The sequence below is a fragment of the Eurytemora carolleeae genome, unplaced genomic scaffold (genome assembly GCF_000591075.1).
Source record: "Eurytemora carolleeae unplaced genomic scaffold, Eaff_2.0 scaffold425, whole genome shotgun sequence".
Lineage (NCBI taxonomy): Eukaryota > Metazoa > Arthropoda > Copepoda > Calanoida > Temoridae > Eurytemora > Eurytemora carolleeae.
The window spans coordinates 88,482-109,899 of NW_019396321.1; the positions used below are offsets into that span (position 1 = coordinate 88,482).

Sequence of the window (21,418 nt, forward strand, 5' to 3'; positions counted from 1 at the left end):
ATTCGTTATTAAGGGTTTCACTGTATATATTTTTTCGGCGTCGGGCGTGGCAATTGCCCGAGGGGGGGATAGATAAAACTCCTAAATGGATTATTTGGCCGCAGCGCCGGCCCCCTAGCCTTTCCTAGCTGCGGCGCTCGGCCCCCTAGCCTGTGCTAGCTGCAGCGCTCGGCCCCCTAGCCCATCCTAGCCGCAGCGCTCGGCCCAGAATATAGTCTTAACCTAACCTAACCCTCAATAATAGGAGTTTTATCTATCCCCACCTCGGGCAAGCTACGCCTTATGCCTATTTTTTCATAAAATATGTAAAAATTTTGAATTGAATTATATTAAATAGTTCAAATTAGTAAATAATGTGTTGTTTGAACATACTAGAAATGACGTCATTATCAGTAGATAAAATGAAAAATAGTTCAAACGATCAATAGTTCAAACGGCTGTTTATAGTTCAAAGGTATCGCCCAAAGGTTGACGAGTTGTGCGAAGTTCAAATGCAGAGCAGATCCACCAGAAAAAATTTGGTCGTCTTGCGCAATTCCTGCTTTCCAAACCAAATATAATCCAATGTCTCTCTCTCTCTCTCAGCGCCCTCCCTTTACGTATTACTCACCTCACCAATGACAGATCAGAATCAGATCAGCGTGATTTACTTTAAACTTACGGTTTATATCTTAATTATTACATAGTTTTCCCTTTCGAATATTAATTGATAATTATAACCATCTCGAATAACGTTTTTTCTTAAGAAATATATAATTTTGTATTGATGCGTTTTGCGAGATATTTCGCCATTAGAGCTAGCTTGTACATTTCTTGAATTTCAATTATGTTTAGAAGACAAAAATGTTTCCAAACGAAAGATATTAGTATGAAAGTAAACATGGAATCTCGAGATACTACTCCGGAAATATCTCCACTGCGAGCAGTAGACGGAGATGAGATCGTGCTCTCGGAACATGAAGAAGGCGAGATATCGGACGGATCTCTTTCTGATATTAGGTAAAACCAAACTCCAGAACTTAATTATCAAACCTATATTGAATATGTTTAGTGAAATAGGAGAAGTTGAATTACTTGAAGATGGAGAACACAGTGGTCCCCTTGCACCTGATCCTGTTTACGACGTTGGACGTTATTATGGAAAAAATAGTAACGTTGATAGTCCTGCTTCTCCTGAAACTCGAGATGTAACTGGATCTCCTATTCATATTATACCTGGATCTCCTAAACCCAACCCTGACGATGTAAGCGAGGATGAGGATATAGACGAGGATATCCTCTACTTGAGATTGATGGCTCTGAGATCTATCCAGGATGCAGCATCTACTGAGGGAACAGAGGAGTCGGAGCAGGAAACTTTAGAACGTGAGATGGAGGATCTTATCGACGAAGCTAATCAAGCCTCACAGAATTCAAACCTAGGTTAGTTTTCTCCAGGGGAATTTTGTTTTCCAAATTGTAGGTACCATGCAATTGCATTTACAAGAAATTGTCCAGGTGGGCTCAATTGTCGACATCTGCTTAAAATCAAAAGTTTCACTGATCTGTGGGGGGGGGGGGGATAAAGGGTCCCTGTATACGCTTCAAGTGTAGAAAAATAAATATAATTTTAACTCGAAACTTAAATTCTCTAACTTTTTGTGATCCTGAAGAGCCATTCAGTTTTAAAAATAATTGTATCCGAAAGACTTATTGGTTATCTTAGTTTGCATTTATACCATAATTTGTAATTATACTGTCTGGATAGATTTGGTTAGTTTTTTGTATTAGCATAAAAGGGTGCACCCATAAAAGACTTGAAGCACCTACTTACAGTAGGTGCTTCAAGTCTTTTAAGCTCATACAATAGTAGTTGTAATTGTAGTAAAATGTTGAAAATTTAATTGAAGAACTTTGTGTGATGTTTGTTTCTGAAAAAAGATGATTTGAAAATTTTGTTCCACATCCATTAAAATTTTTATTTACTATTCAATAAATATTCAAAGAAAGAAATTTTCCGATTTGACATTTTGTGTTAATTCAATGATTCAACCAGTGCTTAGGATCCAGATCTGGACCCGTTGGATCCACAAGATTTGGGCTTACTGGATCCGGATTCGCAAAAATATGCGGATCCACGGATCCGGATCCGATGGATAATAGAATATCACTCAAACTGCAAAAAAATCTTTTTTACTCCTAAAATAAAAATCTGAAATCTTGAAAAAAGAGAGATTATAAAAATTTCCTCATTTCAGAATGGTTCATCAAGTTTTTGGATAAAAATATGCGGAAAAAGAAAACTAAAAATTATTTTTGTTAAAAAGATTCAGTAAATCTTATAGAAATAACCTGGATTCGGATCCATTTTTTCCAGTGCGGATCCAGGATCCCAGGGGCGTAAATAAGGATTCTGTAGGGGGGGTTTTCTAATTTCTAAAATTTTCTTGTCGTTAATGTACTAGGTATATATTTTAATTTTACTATATTTAAAGAGAAACGTCTTACTTTTTAAAATTTAATTCTTAATAATCTTGATCTTTTAACATTTTATTCTTAATTTAATTTATACTTAATTTTAAATATAGTGCAATTACGCTACTGCATCGATTTTTGGGTAAAATTTATCTATGTTACTTTGATAAAGTTGATTGAGTAAGATTATCTGCGCAAAGCGGCAAAATTTTTTAAAACATTTTTCCTAATAATTAATTGTTATCATGAACATGGAGAATGGAGATTAAGTTACTAAACGGGGATATTTGTGTCCCCAAGATTCTAGGGGGGGGGGGTAAGTAACCCCAATAACCCCCCTTATTTACGCCACTGCAGGATCCGGATCCAGGATCCGCATCAAAATTAAATGGATCTTTAGTGTTGAACGACCGGTCAGTTAGTTCAGGATTATTCACATTTTATTCGGTTAAGCCTGCTGCACCACACATTATGAAAATGCATAAGTTCAAAGACATTTTATTGAGGCTTCTGTATCTATATATAAATTTGGCTTGTCTGTCTGTTTGTTTGTTTGTATCCAATAAACGTCAAAACGCCTAAACCGATTAAGCCCAAATTTTTTGTGGGACATCACGTGACCACAGGGAAGGTTTATGAATGATAAAAATTTAAAAAAAATATGTTTAAAGGTTTTTAATTTTGTAAGAAAATTTAGATTCTGGAAAATCCGCGAATTTATTTGTAAAAATCCGCAAAAAATTTTTCTTTTTTGTTTGTAGACAAAAAGAACATGCTCACAATTTAAATAGAAGATGGGCCCGAAGCGCCCTAAAAGCCTAGAAAGAAGGGCGCGAAGCGACTTGAATTTCTAGTATATATATACTTTTCTTGTCTGGGTGTCTGTTTGTCTGATTGTGTCCAATAAACCTCAAAACGACTGAACCGATCGGGCCCAAAATTTGTGTGGGACCTCACATGACCCTAAGGAAGGTTTATTAATGATTAAAATTGGAAAAATTTGTGTAAAATGGTTTTTTATTTTTGTAAAATTTTGAAAATGCGCGAAAAAATATTATGAAGATGCTCACAGATAAAGGCACAATTAAAAGTTGAAATAAAAAATGAGCACGAAGCGCCTTAAAAGCCTTTTATCTTTGCAAACAGGGTGTTAATTTGAACCCTGGACAAATTTCTAAGTATCTCCGTCGTTAAGAATGTGCAAAAGTGTTCGTTCTACATTTTGGAATTCCCAAGACTAGTGTTTTAGATTTAAACTGTCATTATCTAATAGGAGTCTGGTTAGTCGGGTTACTCGTTTTTCTAAGGCCACTTTTGCTGACAAATTAGGCTCTAAGTTATCAAAAAAAAGTAAAAAACGCAAATTTGATTCTGCATTTTTATTTTGATGTCCGTTTCTTCGTTTATCTATCTTTAATTTGAAAATCTGAGTCATTTTTATTGCTCGCCTTAAAGAAAAACCGCGATCAGAAAATATGAGTTTTTAATACACAATGCAAAAAAATTACTTTTTGTATTTGAAGTTTAGAGTAATAAAGATGCAGCTTATAATATTTTTGACAAGAAGCCACGTAAAATTACTTTGGAAGGACTCCTTAAGTAAAAACATGATATTTTTATTTTTTCTAGAACCTGATCCCGCTCTCTCCGAGTTGAAACTAAACAATCAGCAGTCCTTTATGACATTCTCCTCTCTAGAAAATACCTCAGAAATAGAAGAATCATATTCTCCAACTCAATCTCCATCCAAACCTACTCCAATAGCAAGTCCAATCCCTGATGAGATTATAGATTTAGTTTCTCCGGTTCCAAGTCCTGAAGAGATCCCTCTCCCCGACCTACCACCTCTACCTTCTTCTCCCGTCCAACCCATGCCTCCACCTCCCTCTGTTCCACCCACAGAACCTGAACCTGGCTTTTTCTCGAGTTCCTTGGCTTTTGATATTCCACCGCCTCCCCCTCCTTCATTACCTGCGCCTCAGCTTAGATCATTCTCACCCCTACCTCGTCCAATACCAGCCGTACTTAGAGATATCGATGAACCGCTACCTCCAGGAGAAGATAAACTTCCCTCAGCTGTCAAAAATACTCAGTTTATGAATCAAAGTTCTGAAGTTGACGCTGAATCTAGATTTTTTCAATCCCAAGATTTTGCTCCAGCTCCTATACTCTTTCCTACCTCCGTCTGGGGATTTACAGCAGTAGATCCTAACTATGGATTACAAGCTGAACGCCCAAGCTATGCATTAGAGACTGAAACCAGAAACTATTTTCAAACCTCGTACGAGTTTGCTCCAACACTCAATATTGAAACCTTGAGTTCGGAGCAGACCAGTAGTATTTCAAAGAAGAGAAGGGAGAGAAGAAAAAGAAAGATTAGTAAGCATGAGAACTCAATTGTGATTAAACGAAGAAGATCGAGTGGAGACAAAGAAGACGATGAGAATGAGTTACGTGCAATACTTTTAGCTCAAGTTTCTAAGAAACAAGAATCGCATCAAATTATTTCCTCAGACGTGAGTTTAACTATGTCTAAAGAAAGTATTACTGGTAAAGAAAAGGAAGAAACTAAGAGCGTAGCCTCATTACAGAATAGTTTGAAAAAAAGTAAAAGGGTTCAAATTCCTTTATCTGAGAATACACAGACGGTTGTGAACTCCGTGTCTGGTCTATCCCTGGAACCTGAGAAACATAAATCTGCACCAATACTTCCTCAACTCAAACCTCAACAACCCTTAAAAACTAAACAGAGTGCCTTGTCGAAACTAAACTCAACGTCTTTGGTAAAGTCAAAACTGAAAACTGTTGTCAAACCTAAAACCATAGACTCTAGGTCTGCCCTGAAGAAGAAGGGAATCTCTAAAGCTGATCAAAAGAAACATTTCCCAAATCTAACCAAGACCCTTGTCATTCCTCTGAATAATGAAAGCGAGAGTGATGATGATCCACCTCCCCCATCAAATCCACCGGAGTCATTTCAACTTGATGTTGAAAAGTTTCTCCTTGATATTCGACAAACCTCTGGATCCTCAAGGAAACCCAACCCTAGGTCATCAACCTCTACTATTACAAGCAGGAGTATCTCTGTCCAGCTGAAAGCCAAGGCTAAGCAATTAACCCCAGCTGCTAAGAAACAGCTGATAACATCTAAAATCTCGAATCTACCTTTATCAAAACAGTTGGAGTACATTAAACTTAAAACACTTATTGCTCGGAAGGAAATGATGAAACAGAAAGCTAAAAGCAGTTCAGCTCCGCAGACCGGGGGAAAACCAATTCCTCCTCTTGTAGTTGCTGCTGGAAATGTTACAGATGATAAAAAAGAAAAACTGGATCCGAAGCAGAATATGAAGAATAAGAAAGAAATGATTAAAATGATAGAAATGAAGAAGAAGGTTAAGGCGAAGCCAACAAGCAATGTGAAAGCAGAGGTTAAGTTAAGTATTGAGAAGGAGATGAAGCTCAACACCGCGATTCAGAGCACCGATGAACTAAAAAAAAGCACTGATCCTGTAAACCATCCAGACTCAAAATCACCCGAACCTCAAGAGCTTGAAGATGAGGATGAAAAACTTTTGCGAGAAAGTTTGTTAAAAGATCTTAAGTTTAAGAAGAGTTCTAATTCAGCAGAACCTAGTAACGGTCTAGCCAGTCAAAATATATCCAAGGGGAAGTTAACTGTTCAACTATCAGGTAACAAACGTAATGTTAGTGTGGGAGAGATATCTAATCCAACTGCTAAGCTTGCTGCTTCTAACCTTGCCAGTTCCAAAACTACCACTAAACCCACCCCTACTAGATCTGCCACATCTAGACCTGCTAGTTCCAAACCTACATCATCTAAATCTGCCAGTCCTAAACCTGCCTCTACCAAAACGGCCATTTCCAATCCAACCACTACCAAACCTGCCAGTTCCCATCCTTCTACTTCCAAACCTGCCATTTCCCATCCTTCTACTACAATGTCTGCCAGTTTCAAACCCATCAGCATCAAACCTGTCGGTTCCAAACCTACCGACTCTAAGACTGTCAGTTCCAACCCTTCCAATTCCAAACCTACTATTTCCAAACCTGCCAGTGTAAATCCATCCAATTTTAAGTCTTCCACTTACAAGCCATCTAGTCCCAACCCATCCTCCTCCAAACCCCTGTTAACACCATCCTCGTCTAAACCTGTATCCAAATCTTCCACTGCTCCATCTAAGGTTTCCATTCCGTCCTCGGTGACCGTAAAATCCTTCCTTCCTAATCCCTCGACCTCTTCTAACCTACCTCCATCCGCTTCAAATACTTCATTAACTGATCCCTCGCCCACTGAACCCAAGGTATCCACCAATATTCATTTAAACCCTGGAGCTAAACCTGCGGAGAAAACAGTTCCCAAACTCATTCCCAAACCTGGAGTAGATTTGAAACTTAAAGACGAGCTTAAGCAAACTGAGAAATCTGTGATAATGAATAGGAATGATTTATCAAATGTTCTGTACAAGTTGTCTGCGCAGATGTCGCAGCTGCAACGACAAAGTATAGAACTAGAGGGAGCTGTCAGCTATGCAGCTGAGCTTAGAAATCAACTGCGTGAGACGGAGCAGCTAGTGAAGCTGAGAGAAGAGAAGGTGGAGAACTTGAGAGAGGTGATCAGGAACTCCCATCAGGAGGTCACGCTGTACAAGGAGCAAATGCTGAGTGCTGAGGATACGTGTAAGAGGTTGGGGGATGAAGTCTATGGTTCGGAGTATATTCTACCTCCTCAGGGAGCGCAAAACATCAGGGACAAGTCAAATTCATTTTTAAATTTTATTTCCTTTTTTTTAAATTTATTAAAATCTTTCTATTTTAAAATATTTATACAAAATTATGGTATCTGGTTATGAGATATAGGTGGGAGTAAGAAGGAGTGATGAGGACGAGAGGAAGTAAAACCAAGCTCCAGGGTTGGATTTGACTCTGTTCATCCGAAGGAATAAGCTGGCTCAGATAAAAACCACTGCCCAGAAGGTTAAAACAACCAACACGGATAAACCGAACCTTCTTCCAGATAGTCCTGGGGATATAATATCCCTAGAGGATCCAGAACTACAGAAGAACCCTGCTCCAGGTAGCATCAAATCTAATGATACGTCGACAGGTATAGTTTCAGGTTTAGATTACGTTTCTCCGCTGGAGCATTTAAGATCCGAGAACGGGAGCGTGAATATCTTGGATCCGAACACCCTGCTGTGCAGGTTTGAACTGGGGGGTAAGTGCATGGATCCAACCTGTGTATACCAGCACTGCAAACCTGCTCGGTAACTTAATCTAAACTTTACTTTTGGTTTAGTTTTATCGATATTATAGGTTTTTTGTTCGTTATTTTTTCACAAGAAAATATATTTATGAAATAAAGATTTGTTATTTTACCTTGTTATAAAATCATGTTCTATGTTATGTTAGTATTGGAAGAAGCTGAGAGCATAAAAAAATGAAGAGAGATTTTGAAGAATTTGGTTATATTCAATAAAAATAAAATGGATCATAATGCTCGACATTTCCATCAATTTTAAAGGTGTAAAACACGCAGACCTCATTTTGGAAAGCTCATATATATTGGAAAATGCTAGAAATGAGCTCAAAAAATAACAATGCATGATCAGATTTTTAAGTCGATTAAAAAGGGCCACTCCCTCAAAGGGCTAATAATAGATTAAATTAACGTTTGAAGTACCGTGCAGGATGCTCACAATAGTAAGATTGTAAAGACTACTTGAAACTCTTCAAATATATCAATCAAATTTAAATTTAGTCTGAACCTTAAATGTAGAATCTAAATGGCTTATTTAATGATTTGGCAGAGAATGAAAGATGTTATAGTTTAAGAGAATCATGAATATAACGAAATTTAATTCCGTGCAGTCGTCTCTGGAGTCTAATGAAGTAGGAAACGACAGGTGTAGCGTTACATCCAGACCGGGCGTTATATTTGGTCCGGGTGAGTGTTGCATGTGAAATCCATGTACAAAATTGAAATTGGAGGGGGAAGGGGTCAAAAAATCGTATATTAGGAAATTACCCGCTGGTTATGTACAAAATTGATAGAACGGGGGGAAACAAAAAATTGTAACAATTTCAATAACAATGATAATGTGTATGCTTTGGGTCCGTCAAAGTAAACAATTTTTGGATCCCCCCCCCCCGTTCTATCAATTTAGTACATAACCAGCGGTAATTTCCTAATATATGACTTTTTGACCCCCCCCCCTTCCCCCTCCTATCAATTTTGTACATGGATTTCACATTTAACACTCACCCGGACCAAATATAACGCCCGGGCCTTTTTTAACGTGACACCGGACACCATGCAGATTGCAGACACGAGCCTCCAAGATTTTTAAGGCAGATCGAGCCTCTGCCATACAACACAGCTTCCTTATAACTATTTGTTTTTACATGTACTAAAGATTTTTCTCTTGCATACTGTCATGTTTCGTGGGACACCCTGTAGTTTATTTTATTTTAATCTTTGATTTATGTAAAACTTTTTTTGGAAAATTTTTAAGATTCAAATTATTTGTCAATGTCAAATTTTATTATCTTAATCTGATAAAAATTTCAAAAAGGCATCATTTACATCAAAGAAATTTTTCTCTGAATTATTCCTTTTTGAGTAAAAAATGTTTTAAGTGTTATAACCCACTTTACTAGTCGTAATTAGTCACTATTTATAATAGTTGATAACATACTTCTAAATACAAAAACAAACATAGAAGTCTTCCTTCACTTCATGTAAAAACCAAGAGTTTCAAGGAAACTATTCTGCATAGCTGAGAATCTTACTGCATGGCGGAGGCTCGGTCTGCCTAGCAAATCTGGGAGGCTCGTGTCTGCATAGCGGAGGCTCATGGCGTCCGTGGGCTCCCTCCCTCGTCTGATCCTATGCAGGTAATCCTTATATTCAAATGAACAGGAATTTGTTCAAATAAACTAACTCTACAGAAGTTCAAATAATCACTTGCTATTATAAATCAATTATTTAGTATATTTAATGAAAAGTTACATGGTAATCTTAATTATTTAGGGTATCAGAAGAAATTCTGTGTCATATTCTTTGGGATGTACAGGGTGTCCCACGAAACATGACAGTTGGTGAATAGTTTAGAATGTCTTCTTCCATAATTTGTTAAGTTGTTTGATACCAATTAGACAATACAAATATATGGGATTTATGTTATGGTAAAATTGGCTTGAAAGTAAAACAAAATTCGGAAAAAGATATTTTTAACTTAACAAACTGCAAAAAGCCTTTAATATCTAATAAAGTATATGGAAGACGAGTTTCATAACTATTTACCAACTGTCATGTTTCGTGGGACACTCTGTATAATCTATCCAAAGAACTATATCATGCTTCCCATGTGATATGTAGTTAAAAAAAAATAAGTCAGAGCATTATGAATTTTAATCTTGTTCGTATGCACTGTTTAAATGGACTAATAACCGGATTGTAAACATTTTCCCCGTCAAATTGAACGTAAAGTCGATAAGCAATTTGACAATCGATAAAGCATTTCAGATTTAAGAATCAGTTTCGCCAGATCACAGGAATCACAGATTAAAGTGTGCCGTTCATAGTGTAAATGAACAAAATAAAATTTGATTATTTTCAAATGAACTGAATATAAAACTATATATTCTTTCTCAGTTTAACCTCTCAATCTGCCCTTAAGTTTATCCTCTCAATTCCTCCTTGCTAAGTATCTCCTATCAATTCATCCCTGCTCAGTTTCTCCTGTCAATTCATCCCTGCTCAGTTTCTCCTCTCAATCCGTCCTTGGTTAGTTTCTCTTCTCAATCCGTCCTTGGTTAGTTTCTCCTCTCAATCCGTCCTTGGTTAGTTTCTCCTCTCAATCCGTCCTTGGTTAGTTTCTCCTCTCAATCCGTCATTGGTTAGTTTCTCCTCTCAATCCCTCCTTGTTAAGTTTCTCCTCTCAATTCATCCCTCCTCATTTTTCCTCTCGATCCGCCCATGCTCAGTTTCTCCTCTATATTTATCCTAGCTCAGCAAGGATGGATATAGAGGAGAAACTGAGCAAGAACGGATATAGAGAAGAAACTGAGTAAGAACGGATTGAGAGGAGAAACTGAGTAAAGATTAAGAGAGGAAAAACTAATCTGTAAGCAATGATCGATAGGAGAAACTGAGCTAGGATGACTTTAGAAGAGTAACTAAGCAAGGACAGATTGGGAAGAGAAACGGAGGAAGAATGGATAGAGGAGAAACAGTAGCTCCTGTTATAATCCTACCTGGATTTCTAGGAGTCAACATAGAAGTATAGAAGTAAGTAAGTATAGAGCATGGACGTATCGAGAGGAGAAACTGAGCAAGGATTGATTGAGAAAGTAAACTGAACAAGAGGGACTGAGAGGAGAAACTAAGCTGTGAGCAGGAATGTAATAAGAGGAGAAACTGAGCAAGGATTGATTGAGAAAGTAAACTGAACAAGAAGGGACTGAGAGGAGAAACTAGGCTGTGAGCAGGAATGTAATAAGAGGAGAAACTGAGCAAGGGCGGATTGAAAGGATAAATTGAGCAAAGATGGGTTTAAGATAGGATATACATAATTTTTATTTGAAAATAATGAATTTTTATTTTGTACATGTGCACTGATGTTTAAATGGACTAAAAACACCTTACTTTAGTTAAACGTTAGATGAATCTGAATTTTAAGTTGGATCTATATGAAAGGATCAACAATTTCGATTATTAAATCGAAAAATGTCAAATCTTAAATCTCAAAAAATCTTTAAATTCAAATTTTTATCAGGGCACAAAAGACGGCATTTAAAAATGGGGTTTTGGTCATAAGATCAAAATAACCTATTCCTGTGGTCGACTTCTTTACATTTTTGCAAATATTTTTCAGGGACGAATTTTTTTGGATTTGCGCACCTAGTCTATGCTAAAGCATACACTTGAGGATTCCAAAATGCTGTCTTGCAGTAAATTATGATTTCCTTGCTAGCTTGGCAAGAAGTCGCAACTAGAAAATGTCTATTTCATCCCCGACGCTCAAAGCTTTTATGTGCATCGAGTTTTGTCCAAAAATGTAGTTTACAGGTTATTACTGAATTTTTTTTTGAAGTTGTACTCTGATTTAAAGAACCATAGAAAAGAGATTAACAAATTTTTTTGTTTTTTGGGATATCTTAGTGCAAAGAACAGAAACGCTTCTTTTTTGTCGAGATTGTAATTATACTCTTAATTTTTACGCTATAAAATAGGTAGACGATTTTATCCTCAAATTCATTATTTTTTTATCAAGAGTTGTATTGATTTTTCACACCAATCTTTGAAAAAAACATAAAACCTTAAAGGAAAGTTTATTTTACAAAAACAGATCATAACATAGTGTAAATGACAAGCTGTAGTAAATAGTGCGAAGTAAAAGGGGGGACATGAAAAATTATATTTCTGTCCGAACCCTTGAATTTTCTCTATCTACCTAGCGTATACTTTAATGCCTTCAGAGTCTAGGAAAAGTTTGACAAGGGGAGTACCAGGGGCCCCCATCCTTAACTTTTTTATTAAATAAAATAACTGGTTTTGGGGAGGGTGGGGGGGCAGTTAATAAAAAAAAACTTAATAGTAGGAGATCTAACTTAGCATTCTTTTAACCATACGAATATAATAGGGGTGTGGGGGCAGTAGCTTAGATATGTCAAGTAGAAAATTAAGAATTTGAACAGAAGTTAAAATTGACTGGATTTTGACATAGATATATTATAGACTGGTTTATCGATTCAATATAGGTTCACATGTACAGTGGTCGACATCTGTATCAACACAGTAAAGACAACTTAAGGAAGATTAAATGTACGTTCTTCATTTTGACAATAGAAGAAAATAATATTAAAAATGCGTCTGTTAGCTGGTAAAGCCCGGGGGTAGAAAATGTAAAGAAAGAAGCAGTATAGCTTGTAGTCTTATTTCTGTCTTAATATAAATGATGAGCACTGTATCAAGTTAATGCATGGTATCCCATATACAGGGTGGCACAATTAACAAGAAAATTAAATTGAATTTAAATCGGCTTTTGATAGTTGTTGTACAAAGTGAAAGTAAGATGTTATGATTTTTAAGCCCGCGGAATAACAAGTGAATTGGGGTTGAGTAAAAAACTGGCATTATTAGAATTACAAATCAAATGCCGCGTAGATGAAAGACGATAAGGAATTCGTCACTTAATCCCCATGTTTGTTGGCACACCCTGTATTATGGAAATAAGTTGTTCCATGCATAATGAATAATGTCCTCTGTTTGGTGTTTATAATCATGTTTAGTATCTTCTCGACATGTAAACATAATCATCTGAGATATCATTAGAGGGTTGTCCTCCGCTCCCGGTCTCAGTTAAAGCTGCGAAACCTAAAAATCAACCACAATTAAAGAGCCTGTAAACGTTGTTTAAAGTATCATTTTTATAATGAAATCCATAGGATAAATATCCATTATGGAATACTCCTAGTTGTATTTTTATAAATAAAAATTAATAATTTGGAAGATATTGTCGTTTTGCTGGGTTAAGTGTTTAAAAAAAGGAAATTCCTATATGGATTCCTGCAATAGTAATGCGAAGGTCACTTTTGTAGAGAAACCACATAGTGAATATGCTCTTAGATTGTATCGTTACTTAAGTTAATGGAGGGGGGGGGGGATGTTTTACATTATTTATTAATCCTGTAAAATTTACCTATTTTTGAGTAAACTTCTTGAACATATTTTTCCTTTTTCGGAACCTCTGCTAACGCTTTTAGAACTCCAGATGTTCTGAGACAGGCGAGGACGAGCATGGTTGCTCTGCTGGCCAGACTTGAATCTGATATTGACGGTAGATATGCAATCCTCACCAGCGCCCAGGCTTCAGGGGTATCCAGGCCAGGTGGGACAACAGGGTCAGATTGATGGAAGGAGTTTATTGTGGTTTCACAGGGGGTTGGTAGTTCTCCTTCACTCCACTCAACCTTAGGGTATTTAGTTCTCATCTCCGGGAGCCAGGCAATATTCACACGCTGATAGAACTCTTTTATATCCGTCGCAGCAAATATGTAACCAACGATTTCTCCGACACTGTTCTCGAACACGAATCCAAAGTTGGAGTAAAAACTAATGAAGGGTCCAATTGACTTCTCCCCTACTAATCTAGGATGGGTGGAGTAGAACTGAGTAGCGTCCATCCCGTCCTCCCAGGTTTGCAGTGCTATCCTGTAGCAAGCTTCTTCATCCTGAGATAACGCATCAGTTGTATAGAAAAAAGTTAAAAAGAAGGGTATCAAATTCCTAGAAAATCATTCCTCCCCCCCCCTCTCCCCCACAGTATTGGTATATTAAGGAAAGGTTTAGGGATATTTTCGTTGAATTAGGTAAAATTAATGATTTTAGGCGAAACAAATTAATAAGGTGATAAATATCTAAACTTTAAAATCCCCCGAAGTAGAGTATAATTCTTCCAAATATATACTCCTGAATAAAGATACATAAGAAGGCTTACCTGGGGCTTAAATGGTCTAATCTTGTAAACTATATTTGTAGGATGGTCCGGATATTGGTACATAAACAAATCGTTCCCTGAGTCAACCGGCATCAGTCGCTGTAGATCGGCGGTTAAACCGCCACGGAACACATACGGTTCATGATCTCCAGAGAGGAACGCTTCTCTAATGCCTAGAAACAGATCAACTGGAGCAAATGTTATAACAAATGATAATTGAAATTCTCCTTCCAACGAGTTTAGTTTCTTTACATATAAATTAACAGCGAATTGGCCACTAATACCACCACTGTATCTCTTTTGAAACTGAACAATATTGTGTTACTGTAAAGCTTTAAGGATTTAACAAATGTCCTCAAATCCACTATATTTACACGAGAGGGGTGGGATGGGGTCAAATTTGTGCCCCAATCTAGATAAAACACCAGGGGTGTATATTTTCACAAAAATCATTTTTCTTTCCCGACCCATTTTAAAATCATATTTATACCCCAGAAAATATTTAATTTTTTGCAAGGGTTTTGCTGAATTTGGAAAAGTAAATGATTTTTAGAGTAAAAAATTTATGAATTTTTGGGTAAATCTATTTAAAAATTTGCTTGAGTGTTTGTTTGTGTCTAATAAACGTCAAAACGGCTGAACCGATCGGGCCCAAATTTTGTGTGGGACCTTACGTGACCCCACGGAAGGTTTATGAATGATCAAAATTTCAAAAATTTGTGTTGAAAAGTTTATCATTTTAGTAAAATTTTGAAAATGCGCGAAAAAATATGACGAAATCCGCAAACTTTTTTGTTTATTTTGTTGTTTACTGTACAAAGAAAAGATGCTCACAGATAAAGCCATAAATAAAAGTTTAGATAGAAGATAGGCGCAGCCTAGTAGTTAAAAAAAAAGAAAAAAAAGTTGCCATTTGATATCCAATTTTTAATCCCCCGCCCCCCTCCCAATTATCACCAATCATTCCCCCTGGGGGGGGGGGGGGTGAGGGATTCTGAAAAATATACACCTCTATGATACTCTATAAACGACCTTGTACAATGGAATATTCAAATACCTGAGAACCAAGTGTGGCGTCCTATGACCAACTGTTTATATTTAGGAGAGAAGAACCCTAGAGCCAGCCAATCTATATAGGATTCTAGAAGGAGAAGGACTCCAACTAAATCCCATACATAGGTATACAAATTATACACCAACTCGCGGTTGGGCGCCATGCACAGTCGGTCGAACGCGCGTTTAATGCTCCCCAGGAGAGCATTAAAGCGCGCACGACGGGATTCCCATTCTGGTTTTGCATCCTCGGGTTCTCCGTCCTCGGAGCCGGAGACTAGCATAACTCCCGCGTGTGTTTTCAACCAGTAGAACTCCGTCAAGATTTCCACAGCCTAGGTAAGTTTAATATTATAAATCAACCATTTTTCAAATTCCAGATATCAAAATTCATAATTGTCGGTGGGAAAAAGGTTACCGTCGGTCCATGCTCGCATGGTAGATAAAATAGATCACAAAAGAGTTGAAGGTCGTCATAGGAGAGAGAATCCAAGTCCTCGATACTACTGAATTCTTCCTTCTCCGGGCTTGTAGGTTCACACAACATCGTCGTCGACTCCGCCTTGGACAAACCTCCCCCGCCATCCGTTGGTTCAACCTGCATACCGGCGGGGGTCGGAGGGTTTGTCGTGCTTTCCATTATGACGTCAGTGACCTTAGAGACAGGACTAGATCCGGCCGCGGGATCTGAACCTAGATAATTATTAATATGTAATACCAATCAATGCAAACAAAAATTGTATTTAAATTACATATTTAAATATGCTTACCCTCAGCGTCAATATTTGTTTCCATTGGCTCTGGTTGCGTCGATTTGGGATCATTTGTCAACATTACAACCTCATGAGTAGACACCAGGGAGTTCATCACAGGAATACGGAGAACCGAACCTAAGCTAAGTAAACCTGACAGATCCGTCGAGGAATCTTCAGCAGGATTCGAGGATTTAGGATTAGGTAGATCAGCAGGAGTCCCCACTAGCACAGCAGCGGGGATAGGTAGGTTTAAACTTGAAGTAGTTGATGTGGAGGTAATACAGGTGTTAATAATAGGTTGAAGGATTCCTGTAGGGTTCAGCCCAACCTGGGGTTTACTAATAGGGCCCCATACTGATTTCACGCGATTAAACTCCGGTAACCAATCTCTGATAGCGGATTTGAGCGCGATCCTAGGATGGTATACGTGGGGAGGAAGTTTATCTGGTGGTGGAGGAACTACGTCCTCTGAATCCCCGTTTGTACCGTTCCCCAGCTCTAACTTGATATCCGAGGATACGGTATCGTTGGCAGATAAACTAGAACATCCGTCCACTGTACACTTACTCCAGGCAGCCAGGGAATGGATTGCTACGAAGTTTGCTCCGTATTCACAGTTAGGGTTCGCGAGAACACCACGTAGTTTCTGGATTATATCTGGGGAACGACCGGAGTAGGGACCTAGAAAGAAATAACAGTAAACACACTATTCAGTCAATCAATCATTAAAAATATCTGAAAAGAAATCAGATATAAAACTCTAAATCCTACGGAGATTATTTATATATTAAAAGATACATACCGAGGAAAACTCGTCGCTGGTCGTAATCGTTGGCATGTTCATTATCCCAGATAACTACTTTACGCTTGAGCGCTTGTGTGATTGGTTCCAAGGATGCCACGGTTATTTCTTTAGGGATAACTTTATCCCCAGTCCACATAATATCAATATTGGACGCCAGCTTCATACCAATTGTCTTCAGGTACTCTGAGGTTGCAATCTAATCAAAAAAAGAATGTTGAACATTTCCAGAGACAAATTTTATGCTCAGAATTTGTAATAATCCCAATTTTTCTGCTTAAAAAACTAAACTTGGTTTTATTTTAATATTTGATGTGTATAATTTTTTAATCTATTTCTGTGAACAAAAATATAATAACATTTTTTTTTAAATAAAGATCTCAAAAAAATACTATGAAAAATGAAAATTGTTAAGTAATGCACCAAAAATCAAAAATGTCAATATGTTTTGTTGGGGTTCCAAATAAAGTTAGTATTCTCCTATAATTTCCTCCTTAGTTAGGGTTCTATGGGGACGTTAATAAATTAAAAAATTATATCGGCATATTTTCCTACCGTAGGAACAGCTCTAGAAGTACAGTACTGTGTTGGACAGAAGAGGAAACTAGGTTGCCCTAGATGCTGATAAATCTCGTTTGTGACAGAAACCTGCGCATGCGCAAAGGACTGGAAGGCCTCCTTGTCCGGTTTTTGCATCTCTGCCTCAATATCGTCAAATAGGAGTGCAAAGGATTTACACCCAAGCTGTGCTACTTGATCCAGTTTACGCTTTAATGCACCGATCTAAATAATAGAACAAAAATCAATCGGAAGTCAGAACTTGTAACTTGAACGGATAGTCATACCCTGCAGGGATAGTCATACCCTGCAGGGATAGTCATACCCTGCAGGGATAGTACGTGTGGCCGCAGCGCCCAGCCCCCTAGCCTGTCCTAGCCGCAGCGCTTGGCCCCCCTAGTCTGTCCAAGCCGCAGCCCCCTAGCTTGTCCAAGCCGCAGCGCTCGGCCCCCCTAGCATGTCCTAGTCGCAGTGCTCGGCCCAGAAATTGTCTTAACCTAACCCAACCCTAAAGTAATAAATGATAATAATTTATGCTGAAAAAAGTGATCATGTACAATTAAGGTAAACCATCATACATTATCATGTTGTACTTTTAATATTAACGTATAAGATTTAAATCATAAAACTTGTAAATATGAATAACCAACCTGAATATCAGTTTCTGGAATTGAGAAATGCATTTTATCACATTTTTGTTTTCTGAAAAATAGAAAAATATGTTGGGATTCACCGAAGAAATTCGAGGAAAATGTAACTTGATACCAAAGGTTTCCATCATTCATCTTTTTGGTAAAAACATGATAAAAGAACTTGTATGAATTCTAATTTAAAGTATTTTTAAACTTTTGTGTCGTTTATTTTTGATTAATTCTTTAATAACCGGGTCGTTGCCCGTCGGCTCAGTGATCTATCATATTATCTGTCTTGAACCGCTTCGTCTGACTTTCCCCTTTAGTGAAACTTTACTAAGAGCAGAGATACTCGAACCATCTTCTTATTCTCGGTCCAGTGTAGAGTGTACAGAGAGAGAGAGCAGAGAGCTGAACCTTGTTTTCATATTTCTCATATCCGCGGTTTTACTTCTCTCATCTCAACTCTTACAGTACCAAGCCTTGCACAAAGAACAACATCTCTAATGTTGGAACTCGGATTCCGGGTTTTAATCCTATGTGGGATTACAGTTCTCAGATTGGATTTAATCCTTAGCTCAGGTCAGCCTTTAGTTTTATATTTGATGTTTTTAAAGAAACAGTTCTCTTTACATATCTGTCATTTAATAACAAACATTTGTTAGATTTTCTTTAATATTGTTTTTTTTACGATTATTAAAAGTTTAAAGTTGAAGAATAAAAAAATTGATTTGACAGATTTTCAACGGATTTATATTTTTAGACGTTAGTTCACACAATTCTTATTTTGACGGGAGAAGATTGGACGATATCAGAACCGACATAATTCTACTCTCCGACCCGGAGAATATTAGAACGAAGCGAGATACTAATTCATCCGGGAGTCAAGTAACCAACTCAACTGAATCCTCCGAAATATCAGACCCGGATTTAAAACGGGGTTACTCACAGTCCAACGAGTTCTTGAATGATGTTGATATCAGTGAAGATACAATAAAAAATACTATTCAGAGTCATAATCATTCTATTTCAAGCAAAAATGTAAGTAACTATCTTTTTTAAAATCAGTAAATAAGAATAAAAAAATTTTTGGGTTAAAAAAATAATTGATATGAATACAAAAAATGTATACATTAAGTTATGCAAAACATAATCTTTTTGCATTTTAAAGAATTTTTTTTCAAATTTAAAAGTCAAGATTAAAGGTTTAAAGATTAACAATACTTTTTTTAAAAGTTGTCTAAAATCAACAATAATTATTATTTTGAAGAAATAGAATTTTTACCTCTTTACTGTTAGAATAGACTATATCCAGCCCGGGAGAGATAGCGTAGTAGAAGTTTACATTAGACTCGTGAGCAGCTAATATTAAACTCTGTAAATGCTCTGCCTCCTCTACAGTATACAGCTCCCTCCAGAATGCTCTATGCTTGCAATCATCTTTAGGTGCGTACAGATAGCTGCACATACCCCAGAACTGCAATATCAGGTACTTTCACAAAATATATTTACTAAACGCAATTTTCGAAGAGCCACTTGTCCAAATATCATTTCCCAATTTGAATTTTAACATATGTCGTTTAGGTTTTTAACAGGCTAGAACTTGACATTTCAGGACAGGTTAAGTTAGGCTTTTTTTTCTCAAAATAAACGACAAACTTCGTAAGTTTTGGAAACCAATTTTTTCTAGAAAGTTGGAAGTTTTGTCAGAAAGGAAAGTGTTAAAAAATAAATCCCATCGTTTTTGTTTTGTTTATAAACTTACCTCCATTTTTATAAACTTACCTCCATTTTTATAAACTTACCTCCATTTTTTCAAATAAATCTTTTCGTTGAGTTAAAGTCCAAGGTCTACCATAGAATCCTTCAACAACCCCGCACATGAACGGTCTGTTATAAAAGTTTATAAAATAAGAATTATAAAAAGGAAGATTTTCAGAAAAGCTTTGTGTTGTGTTCTTCAAAATTAGAAGGAAATAGGGAAGCGTGGAAAAATGAAGCAATATACAGATCATAAATTAACTGAAAAAATAAAATTGAGGCAGAGGCGCATTCAAGGGAGGGGTTAAGTCATGGATATATAATAGAATGGATATATCATAGTCAAGGTTTCATGTAATTTTCTGGGTGGGGTGTCATGGAGTACGTTAGACTTTGGACCCTGGACTTACAATTTGTATTTGATTTTCTTAAAGTTAGTTGTTGTCAAAAGAATATATAAATACATTGTAAGCCTTTTAAAATTGGTAAAAAGCCTCCTTCTTTGTATCATATAAATAGTAGAAGATACTTGAGATTTGACCAACCATGATTATATTTAATACTTTTAATATCTCAGTCAATTCTGAAGTTACAAAAACGGCAGACCACATTTTGGAAATCTCAAAACAAGGCGCATTTAATGTTACCAACTGTTGGATGGCAATGTTATGTTTACAAGATTTAAGCGACAGTATCTCATTTCTGTTTACTCCAGGGCCCACGATCTACCAAAAGTCTTCTCTGAATTGGACCCTGAACCTCACTTCAAAGTTTTTTTAAAAGCACAAAATATTTTTAAAGAATCAACGACAGCCAAGTTAAACATTTGTTAGAGAGAAGCTTTAAGTACATTTTGCAGAGATTTAAAAAATTTCCCAAAAAATCTAGGGCCCACTGAGATATAACAGCTGTAAAGCCCACCCACGAAATTACATGTACGCTGGCCCAGATTAGTGTAGATCGATAGATAGAGGCATCTCTATAAGCGGGCCGTGGGCTAAGTCTCCNAGCAAATCAATTAATCAATTCAATCAACAAATCAATTAATCAATTAAATCAGCAAATCAATTAATCAATTCAATCAACAAATCAATTAATCAATTAAATCAGCAAATCAATTAATCAATTCAATCAACAAATCAATTAATCAATTAAATCAACAAATCAATTCAATCAACAAATCAATGAATCAATTCAATCAACAAATCAATCAATTCAATCAACAAATCAATGGATCAATTTAAACTACCACTCAACAGTAACCCAAAGAAACTAAATAACCGAAATTATTCAAATCAATCTTATTTAACGGCAATTAAATCTTATCAATCATATCAATCAAATCAACTCAAATCAAATTTCAAATCAATCCAGAAGTCGATCAAGTCAATAAAGTAAATTAAATCAATCAAACCAGCTCAAATTAGCTCAAATTAAGTCAATCAAGTCAATCAAGTCAATCAAGTCAATCAAGTCAAATTGGATGAATAAATGAACAGGAAAAGAAGATTGTGGTTTACCTTGAATCTCCGCCTGAGTCCTGTCCTTCTGACTCCGTCATTTTGTTCTGAAATATTTCAGTGTAAAGGAAGGTTTAATGTGTAAAGTAAGTACCACGTAGATTTAACGGCTCAGGGCTCAGGAAACCAGTGAAAAAATTTATAGTTTTTTTTAAAGGTTTTTAACAAAATAGAAAAGAAAATTTCTCTTAAAATCATTTCACTCCCGTCCTCACATTAAATGATTTTATCATAATATTTGTAAGGGGAAGATATCAATATGATAGGTAATACTTCAAAACTTAATCCTCATTTTTTATTTCCCATTCATCTACGAATAACAATAAAAGAGTGTTTGCTTATTTTAGAAAAAAAAATA

General features: G+C 36.6%; 2 protein-coding genes across 11 annotated transcripts; one reads left to right on the forward strand and one right to left on the reverse strand.

Moving 5' to 3' along the window:
• Positions 1 to 812: 812 nt before the first annotated feature.
• On the forward strand, positions 813 to 7,830 carry LOC111700892 (nascent polypeptide-associated complex subunit alpha, muscle-specific form). 2 transcript variants are annotated; one of them, XM_023471957.1, is made up of 4 exons: positions 813 to 999; positions 1,052 to 1,422; positions 4,084 to 7,225; positions 7,416 to 7,830. In XM_023471957.1, exons 1-4 carry the CDS (start codon positions 827 to 829, stop codon positions 7,744 to 7,746), a joined length of 4,017 nt encoding a protein of 1,338 aa, XP_023327725.1. In that variant the 5' UTR covers positions 813 to 826; the 3' UTR covers positions 7,747 to 7,830. The 2 variants fall into 2 exon arrangements, with proteins under 2 accessions (XP_023327725.1, XP_023327726.1); XM_023471958.1 differs by having other exon boundaries at positions 7,336 to 7,447.
• Positions 7,831 to 11,794: 3,964 nt separating this feature from the next.
• LOC111700900 (protein O-GlcNAcase) lies at positions 11,795 to 21,196 on the reverse strand. Of its 9 annotated transcripts, XR_002765076.1 has the most exons (13): positions 21,061 to 21,196; positions 19,585 to 19,669; positions 19,065 to 19,256; positions 17,145 to 17,372; positions 16,590 to 16,788; positions 15,803 to 16,468; positions 15,451 to 15,725; positions 15,037 to 15,367; positions 13,980 to 14,152; positions 13,182 to 13,713; positions 12,723 to 12,856; positions 12,426 to 12,444; positions 11,795 to 12,264 (listed from the first exon to the last, which is right to left on the reverse strand). XR_002765076.1 is itself a non-coding variant. In XM_023471971.1 (12 exons), the coding sequence occupies exons 1-11, from the start codon at positions 21,099 to 21,101 to the stop codon at positions 12,768 to 12,770; spliced, it is 2,811 nt and encodes a 936-aa protein (XP_023327739.1). In that variant the 5' UTR covers positions 21,102 to 21,196; the 3' UTR covers positions 11,795 to 12,444; positions 12,723 to 12,767. The 9 variants fall into 9 exon arrangements, 2 of the variants coding, with proteins under 2 accessions (XP_023327739.1, XP_023327737.1); XR_002765075.1 differs by lacking the exon at positions 12,426 to 12,444 and having other exon boundaries at positions 12,698 to 12,856; XR_002765073.1 differs by having other exon boundaries at positions 11,795 to 12,444; positions 12,698 to 12,856.
• Between the last annotated feature and the right edge of the window lie 222 nt (positions 21,197 to 21,418).

Coding starts and splice junctions, on each gene's coding strand:
- LOC111700892 (XM_023471957.1), top strand. CDS start 827: ATGTTTAGAAGACAAAAATGTTTCCAAACGAAAGATATTAGTATGAAA. Junction 1,000..1,051: donor GGATCTCTTTCTGATATTAG/GTAAAACCAAAC, acceptor GAATATGTTTAG/TGAAATAGGAGAAGTTGAAT. Junction 1,423..4,083: donor CTCACAGAATTCAAACCTAG/GTTAGTTTTCTC, acceptor TATTTTTTCTAG/AACCTGATCCCGCTCTCTCC.
- LOC111700900 (XM_023471971.1), bottom strand. CDS start 21,101: ATGACGGAGTCAGAAGGACAGGACTCAGGCGGAGATTCAAG. Junction 14,153..15,036: donor ACGCCACACTTGGTTCTCAG/GTATTTGAATAT, acceptor ATCTGTTTCTAG/GCATTAGAGAAGCGTTCCTC. Junction 12,857..13,181: donor AGAAGTTTACTCAAAAATAG/GTAAATTTTACA, acceptor GTTGATTTTTAG/GTTTCGCAGCTTTAACTGAG.